We start from the raw sequence: 9,135 nt of genomic DNA, 5'->3' as shown, positions 1-9,135 counted from the left end.
CAGTGTGTGTGTGTGTGTGTGTGTGTGTGTGTGTGTGTGAGAGAGAGAGAGAGAGAGAGAGAGAGAGAGAGAGAGGATAATAGACCTGCAAAATGAACAGACTGTGCGTTTACAATTAACTGAACGCTCGCTTGTAATTAGCTTCTTTAATTTACACGACAATGATCCTCTGTAAAAGTGCGCTATCTCTGATAGCATAAATCTATATTGGCTATGTGCACCTGGTAACCAATCACCAATATTTGCGTTGAGAGTGTCTAGAGTTGTCTGACCAATCACATGAGATCATGCGTTTTGTCGAATGAAAAGGTTTCCCGCGATTGCATTTCGAGCAACTGGTTCGCGAGGTGACGGAGAATTATTAAGTTTTCTGTCTATATACAGTGGATTTTTTTTTTTTTTTACGAAAATGCCGCCTCATTGCGTCAAAAGCGAATTCATTCAGAGAAAGCAGTTTCAAGAGGAAGACTTTGCTGTTTAACGACAGATATGCCTGATTTTAGTGTTAAAGAGCAATGACTATTTCGACAGACACTAATATTTTTATGTTATGTACAGAGACAACAGAACATAAACGAAATGCATAATCTTGCTTAATAACAATTAATGGCGAGGTAGATGGATAGAAGGATAGACAGAGAGAGTAAGATTTTGATGAAACCCTCACTTGATTCGTTGGAAAATTCAAGGGGCTAAGTGAGAAGAATTAAACTATGAAAGAGATGTTCTAATTCTGTCGTTTTGGATGTCAGCCAGCCACTCAAGTGGGTTTCATTTGTGTCTTTCAAAGCACTGCTAACGCTATGTAGACGCATTCCCAGGCAGCAAGTAACGTCAAATAACTTTATAGTGAATGAATGAATGAATTCGGCTCATTGCCACTGCTGAAAGTGTCATCACCTGTCAAGTGTCGCCAAAGCCCTTACGCTCTTTATGCAATAAACATAGGCTACTTCAACAACATTTAACCTTTTAGTTGTTAGCCCTGATTTGCGAGCTAATATACAGGATAAATACGTCCATGTGTAAGTAAAGCAAGTCAGGCAGTCGTGCAGAGTGAATGCCGTGATAAGGTAAATCATATGAGCCCAAATCATTGTTTTTTTTTCTTTTTGTTAGTTTGATTGTTAGTTTTTGCTTTCTAGTGGACACCTCGGTCGCTCGTTCAGGTGTACTTTCCACAGAAAAGAGGTAAACCATGCCTAAAGCCACAAATAAAATTATTATTAGTATTAGTATTATTATTATTATTATTATTATTATTATTATTATCATCATCATGAGTCAATTAACTGGTAAATAGCCTACACATTATACACTCGGTAGCCCCCTAGGTGTCTCACTTTAGCAGTGTTTGTATGGAATCATGAGAAAACCGGTTCGTGTGTGTGTGTGTGTTGACGTCACCATTGTGTTGATTTGCTAAGGCGAAAGCGAAGAGGAGTTAGTGCATGTGAGAGCGGGTACTGCGAACTGCGTTACTATGCTATAGCCCTAATATCCACACATTCGGAAGCAAAAACGTGCAGCCTCTTGGTGAGTACTCACAGCTTAAATGCGCGCAACTTCGAAATATCAACAGTTCTGCTCAGACCCGCATCTCTGCATGCTTTCAGGTGTTTAAATATCCATTTATCTCTGAATGTGCTCATTGGTATTGATGAAATGTCTTTGCGTACAAACCACAAGTTAGAATGTCTCACTGTTGCTTTAGTGTATCGGGTGAAGTTAAGGCATCACTGTCTAACCTTAAGTACAGACAGTCCTTCTGTCAGCAACGCCTGATCGCCAGAGCACCTGAAACGTATTTGAGTTTACCTTTAGCTTTTACTCATGAGGAGATGTTATGTTGACGTAACCGTAGTGTTTTAGTATTCGAGAGATCACAGCAAGTGAGACGTGAGGTCTGCTCCTACAGCTCATTACACACCAGACAGTGACGTGCCGCCATGTGCTTTATTCCCAGCGTGTGCGGTTAAATGTTATAAATTGAAATAATGGAGTTATTTTCTCAGCTCCCGTGTTTGCTGTTTAAACTTAGGGGTTAGTATTCTTAATGACGCACTAATGATAATAACTGGGTCTTTTTAATTTCTCCGTGACCATCTCAGACCAGCATGGTGATGCATTTCCACTGAAATTTTCACTTTGAAATTCATTATAGGCTACGTCTAAAAAGATGGTCAGGTACCAAACAATTGCATTGTGAGTTTTACATCGACAGATGCAACTATTAAAAACAGGCGTTTGGACAGGTTTTAATAGGCAACTGCTGATAGACAGACCGGGCTTAAAATGTCTTTTCGGCTTGTCGGTTTAGGTTACAAAAATGTCATGAAGGTGTCCTCATTCACTTTGAGTCTGTTCGTGGTAGTCAAATCTTGTGCACGTTTCAAATGAGTAATGATCAGTAAGATGATCTCCGCGGGAATCTTTCATTGGTGGTTCGCTAATTTGCCGATTTTCGATTGTTTCGCAAACAGCTCACATTAATAATCCGGCACAAGTTTTCTGTGCTCTCCTAAGATAAGAGTTTTATTTTTTATCTAGTGCCATCTCCTGCCTTTTTTACTGGTTTGTCTGTCTGCGAGGTTTACATCGGGGCGCACTCGGTGTATGATGAGAGACTGTACAGTTTGCGCTCCATGCGGACCACAGTGTGTAATTTGGAGTGGATTTCTTTGTAATGCCTATTGTTGGCGTTTGCTTTATCAGTTTATGCAGTTTAGCCATCGAACGGTTACAGCAATGTTTCAGTCAGCGTAGAGGCCCAAAGTTAATGCTCACAATTCAATTATGAATCATTTCAAGGCTATAACAATGCACCGGTGCATACGCATCTGAGGTTCCGTCGGCGCGATTGTCGGGTTTCTGTAGCCTAATAGGTCAAAGATGTGTAGTTTATGGAAACTTCGGGTTGGTTTTACATTTATATTACCATTTACATTATTATAATACCATTTACTAATATTACGAAATATGTGAGAGTAGCCTACAGTACTCATAGATGTACGCACAGGTTTTTAATATTTTAATCTTTAACATCTGCGAAATCAGTCTTTTTGCTTATGCTGAACTACGCCATTATCACAAACTGACTTGTCTGAATAGATAATTAAAATTAGCTCGTCAGAATCAAATAAAGTTTACGAGCCTTTTCTTGTGTAACAAATAAATATGGAAGTTTTTTTTCTCTCTCAAAGGAGCGTTTTACATGTGGCTTTGTATCTCAGGAGTAACGTCATTTAATTAATCCGTTAATTAATCTGTCGGGCAGTTTCCGCGTTATATCTGTATTTAAGTTATGAATAACGGAATTAAAATGTTGAAATAGTAGCATTATTAAGTTGGTGTTTTGCGTTATTTTACTGTACAGGTGCAGTTTTAAAACATGACATTTTAAAATATTTTATTTATTATAAAAGATTAATTTTTACCCTTGGAGTGTGTAGTATATATTATGATATTTATTCATTTTTTATCATCTGGACTCGGACTGTCTGTTTCAGTGATTACATGGTAGTTATATATTTAATTTAGTAGTCTGTTGTTAAATTTCACTGAAACAATGTTCCAAGAAGTGGCTACATATGTTATTTTTAATGCACATGTGTCTGTCATGAGAGGCACAGACAGGTTTCTCACTCTCCTAGACAGGGTTTCTGATTTTTTTTTTTCCCCCTTATGTTTGAGATGATATGACAGTTAGGTCCCTGTTTAAAATGGGGTTTGTGCTGCAATATCTGCTCAATCTGCAGGCAGTGAGCTTTTCTGACATCCACTGTTCCAAGTCTTTCTGGCAGCTGCTTGGCGCTTTCTCTGTGTTGGGCTCAGGATCCGTCACTGTGATGGGAATACTCAATAAGATGCCATTTAATTTCAGTAGGCAGTCGATGGGTTTTGTGAAGCGGGCATCCAGTGCACTGAAACAAAGACTACACCACTGTCAGGCCTCTTCAGTCTGAAACACACAGCTCACATACTACACTCATATGTTACATATGTCGTCTCATTTCTGTCTGAATGATGGTGTCAATGAGGGTGTTCTAGGTGCTGACGCGAGGAGAGTTTTAGACCACAGTGTTATATTCCTGTGTGTCTGTGTTAAGTTTATCTGCTTCACAAGCTGCATGCAGTGACCTCCATTAGCCAGAGTGTTGTGTAACAACCTGTAGAATGCTTCTCCTCTTGCGTTTTTCTGAAAATGTTATTTATTCAGTAATTAAGATGTAAATATTGTGTCTTTCTCTCTCGAAATTAATAAAGGTTAAAATACATTTTTTCAGAATAGCTGGAGTCCTACATATTTTGTTTTTTAGCTTTAACTCTGTGATTCCTCTCTTTAGATTGAATTTATCTTGTTTACGAAGATAACTGAACAAACCACTGAGGGGGAGAAAGACAGACTCATGAGTCGACTTGGAGGACTAGAGCGACGTTATGGATTTGACTAAAATGGGTATGATACAGCTCCAGAACCCCAGCCACCCCACTGCCCTGCTGCATAAAGCAAACCAGATGCGACTCGCCGGCACGCTCTGTGACGTGGTCATCATGGTGGATAGCCAAGAGTTCCACGCTCACCGGACAGTGCTCGCATGCACCAGCAAAATGTTCGAGATCCTCTTCCACCGCAGCAGCCAGCACTACACACTCGACTTCCTCTCACCAAAGACCTTCCAGCAGATCCTGGAGTACGCGTACACTGCCACCCTCCAGGCCAAGGTGGAGGACCTGGATGACTTGCTTTATGCTGCAGAGATCCTGGAGATTGAGTACCTTGAGGAGCAGTGCCTGAAGATCCTAGAGACCATCCAGTCCTCCGACGAAAATGACACAGAAGCAGGGATGAATGATGGCGGAGCAGAGGACGAGGAGGAGCGTAAGTCAGCACGACACGGGAGGAACACCTCCAAGAAGCATTCCATGGATGACAGTGGCGGCTACATGACGGCCACCCACCAGCAAGTGATGGGGCTGTCTGGCATGGTGGACCAGAGCCCCTCAGTGTCCACATCCTTTGGCCTGCCCACCATGAGCCCCACCAAAGCTGCTGTGGACAGCCTGATGAGTATCGGTCAATCCCTGCTACAAGGCCAGCACCACAGCGAGTCCCTGCTGCATGGCAACATCCAACCTGCAGCAACAGAGCTGAAGCCTGAGATGATGCAGGTGGACGAGGGTAGTGCAGGCCCCGAGAGTCCCAGAGCCATGGAGTCCAGCACCTCCAGCAACGGCGAGCGAAGCGGCGAAGCCGATAAGAACAATAGGGACGGGCCGGGCACACCAACCAGGAGCAGTGTGATCACCAGTGCCCGTGAGCTGCACTACGTGCGGGAGGAGGGTACGGGGGACCAGCAGGCAGACATCAGCCAGATGGGCCTGGAAAGCATGGGTGCCATGGCAGAGAAACACCTGGCGTCTCTGTACGGCATGCCTGCCAACCACAAAAATGAGAGCGTACTGGCCATGCCAGCATCTGTGGCGTCCTCTCTCCACATGTCTCCTGCCCTGGCCATGTCCATGGACTTCAATGCCTACAGTGGCCTACTGCCCCAGAGCCTCATCCAGAGGGACTTCTTCAACAAGCTTGGTGAACTAGCGGCAGGTATGAAGCCAGACGGGCGAGGACAGAACGAGCGCTGCAATGTGTGTGGCGCTGACCTCCCTGACAATGACGCCGTGGAACAGCACAGGTAAGCTAAACATTCACTTGTTTGTCTGTTCATTGATTTGTGGGGGGTTGAGCTTTTTTTTGAGTGTGTGTAAGTTTTGATTTTCTTTTATTGTTGGATACACATCTAATGATGTGTTTTTGTTTTATGCAAAAAAAAAAAAGTGCATAAAGAGGCTTCAGAAAAGCAAAGTATTGTAAAGCACGTTTTTTTTAAAACATGTTTTGACTGCTGGTTGGAGATAATTTATTGGGATGTTCAGCTGGTCCTTTGCCTCCTGTTATGCTCGAGATCAGATAACCAACCATGTGTTTTTCTAAGTGCCTATGATTGCACTCTTGAATTAGCTGTGTACAAGTCTCCTTTTAATTAAAGATATCATTCACTCTGCAGAAACTGTCTTGTCTAAGAATAGTTATATTTGTGTGTTGTATTTCACATGACGTGAAAAATCTGAGAAGCCTTAGATTAATTTGAATGTTTGAAAATGTCACATTGGTTAATAATAAGTTGTGTAATGTTGCAGTGACCTGTGGTAAACAGGGGTGTCTCCACAGAGCCCATAATTTCATGTGAGACTGTTCTGAAATACTTTTGGATGTTTTAAAGCCATTCCCTCTGTGGTGGTTTAAGGGGGGGGGAGACAGCAAATCCATTGCTAAAAAAATGCTTCCAAAATAGCTCTCATGAATTTGTTTGTTTTTTCAAATTTTTGATTGAATTTTCTAAACACGCGGTGGCCAAAAAAACTAGACGCAATATTTAATGGTGTGAATTAAATTAAAGAAAAAAAAGTCATTAAAATCTATGACATAGCATGTGCTCACCGGAAACACACCGGTTTTCTCTTTCCTTAAAAAACAGTCCCTCTTTATTTAACCCTCCTAGTGACAGGACTCAGGTGTGCTGGTGTGTTGATCACTAGCAGGCATTCTCTGTTGTCTGTGGCTAGTCACTGGTCAGGACCATTAACCACACCTGGAGAGAGTAGGGTTGGATAATGGAAAGCAGGCTTAACCGCCACCCAACCCCCTCTTTCCCTAGCCCTCCCTTGACCCCTACAGTGTGGCCAGTGAGGAACCAGCCCTGCCTGGGCCCCCGTTGGCCCTGCACAAGGCTGGGCTTATTAGCTTTATGAGTGGAGTCAACTGACCAGTGCAGGAAATGAGAGGCATACAGGGGACTTGGGATGACCTCCACAGCCTAACTCTAACCTTTTGGCCACTCCACTGGTTTCTGCTTCTCGTCAGAGGTGACTGGGGGGTAGAGTTGAGTGTGGAATGGGAAAAGAGGTGAGGAAATTCACACCAAGTGAGCAGAGCTTTTGAAGCCCAGTGTGCGCACAAGGCACCGTGAGTGCAGTTGTCTGCAAGAACACAGTTTTCCGATTCTCAAAAACAAAAAAAGTTAAACATCTGTTTGAAATCTGTAATTGATTGATCTTGCTTTGTTGCACGCAGGAAACTTGTGTTTCTGCTTGTTTGTCATGGTGACCAACCAACTCTGTACAAAAGGTGTTTAGAACTAACAGACTAAAGACCAGTAAATTTAATCTGGTTTAATCTGGTCTGTATGCTATAACTGTCTCTGTAAAATGGATGTGAATAATTTAGCTCTACCCCAGATACAGGGATGGGTATTTTAGAGACTTGACTTCCAATATGTTTTCATGAACTTTTAGCAATTATTTTATGCAGACATATTGACTGCATTACAGCCAGAGAGTTTAGCTTTTAGCTCCCTTAGCTGAGACTGGGTTAAATCAGTTTAGTTACAAATGCAGAGGGATTTGCCCTAATCTGTTGGAATGCACAACGGTTAAAGTTCAGGTGAGGGTTTGGTTTCACCTTACCCCCAAGTGTTGATGAGTCCACAGAGCTGGTCAAGACTACCTGTGTGAATGCACTCTGATTGGTCTAGATGGGCTGCAGCCTGTCACCCGCTCATTTGTGGGCATTTTGAATCGAGTTGTTTATGTTGACAAGTGAATATCTGGCAAACTGCAGTGACATAAACGTTGCCTGAGTCAGAATGATTCACACTGAGTCAGTCAACTGAAACTGTTGCTTTTCACCCCTTCTTGACTTTGTTTTTGCATAGATCTCTGTGGCTGTGACTGAGTGCAATACCCTGAGGGGTGTGTTGGTTTTTTTTTTTTTTTTGGTAGGTGAAGTTTATTCATTGGTTTGGTGTCTGATACCTAATGTTGACCAACTTTTCAAGATCGAATGAAAATTATATGTATTAAATCTAGAGTAGTGTAGTTAAATCACTGTGATATTGAATGAATTCCTCCTGCCTGTACCCTCTTTGGTAAAATGTGTTTTCAAAGCTATCCAAAAAGAGGCTTTGTAGATGCATTAGACAATTTCTTTTTGGTTGCCCTCCAATTGATTTCTTGGCAGTGGCATTGCTCAAAGGTCTTGATCTGACTCAAGCTGGCAGTGACATTTTGAGTTTAGTTTTCTGTGGTTGTTCTGTTTTCACATGGAAAAGATCAAAAATCACAAATCTTCCCTGTCTGTTTTACGCTTCACTGAGGATACTTTTAAATATCTTTAAATGCTCCTGACAGGTAGCTGCTCACAGGGAAACAGTTCTTGTGACTAATTACACATTATTTGCCAGACACCAGGGTGCCCCCACACTCATTTCCAAACGTTCCAAATCTGAAAAATATTTCTGTTTTGAGAGTTCATTTGGTGCAAACAGGTCAAGTTAACTAAGCAGTAATTGTTTCCATACTCGGTGGCTCTGTTGTGTGTGTGTGTGTGTGCCTGTGTGTCTGTCTGTCTGTCTGTGTCTGTGTGTGTCTGTGTAGGGGTTGGAGGGGAGGTGTTTTAGGGAACCCATCAGTAAGTGCTTGTTTCCTGTATAAATTTAGCCTACTCCCATTCATTCACCGGGAGCCTGGCTTATGTCATAAACCCAAAAAACGACTGAATGAAATCACATGTATTGGTTTCAGAATTGTCGGAGAGGCAGTAGTGTGTGCGTCTCTGTGTGTGTGTCTCTGTGTTTGGGGATCTATCCCTTGAAGTACAACTGTTTAGTAATCCATTGCTATCTGGGAGGGAGATATATGAGCGAAGGGTTGGTAAATGAAGGAGTTTGTTTGTTTTGCAATCACCCAGGGTTTCCTACAGGGGCTAAATCAAAGCTTGTTCTCCATAGCACAACAACTTCTTGTCTTTTTTTCCCAACCAGGGGCATATTTGACAAGCTCTAATTTAGTTTGCTAAGCAAAGCAGAGTTTGTGGTCCCACGACTGCTGGGAGAGGGGATAGCAGAAATATTTTTGCACCCTGCCGATAAGAAAATAATCAGCTTGCTAAGCACACTTATAATTTAGGTGGTTACACTAACAGGAGAAAAGGCTTCTGATTAATATTCCATACACATACTGTGAAAGAAAAGAGCTTGGCTCTGGTCTGTCCTCTCCTCCTCATGGCCAGATATC

At 42.3% G+C, this 9,135-nt stretch overlaps 1 protein-coding gene across 1 annotated transcript in view; it reads left to right on the top strand.

Moving 5' to 3' along the window:
- The first annotated feature begins 1,456 nt into the window (after positions 1-1,456).
- Positions 1,457-9,135, top strand: part of zbtb16a (zinc finger and BTB domain containing 16a) — an 82,892-nt gene continuing 75,213 nt past the window's right edge. Inside the window, exons 1-2 of the mRNA XM_030782590.1 lie at positions 1,457-1,536; positions 4,347-5,696. Of these exons, the coding sequence (XP_030638450.1) occupies positions 4,441-5,696 (1,256 nt within the window). The 5' untranslated portion in view covers positions 1,457-1,536; positions 4,347-4,440. The remainder of the gene's footprint in view (positions 1,537-4,346; positions 5,697-9,135) is intronic.

This window comes from Chanos chanos, chromosome 8 (genome assembly GCF_902362185.1).
Source record: "Chanos chanos chromosome 8, fChaCha1.1, whole genome shotgun sequence".
Classification (NCBI taxonomy): domain Eukaryota; kingdom Metazoa; phylum Chordata; class Actinopteri; order Gonorynchiformes; family Chanidae; genus Chanos; species Chanos chanos.
The sequence above is the reverse complement of the archived record's forward strand: the minus strand, read 5'-3'. Positions and strand labels throughout refer to the sequence as shown.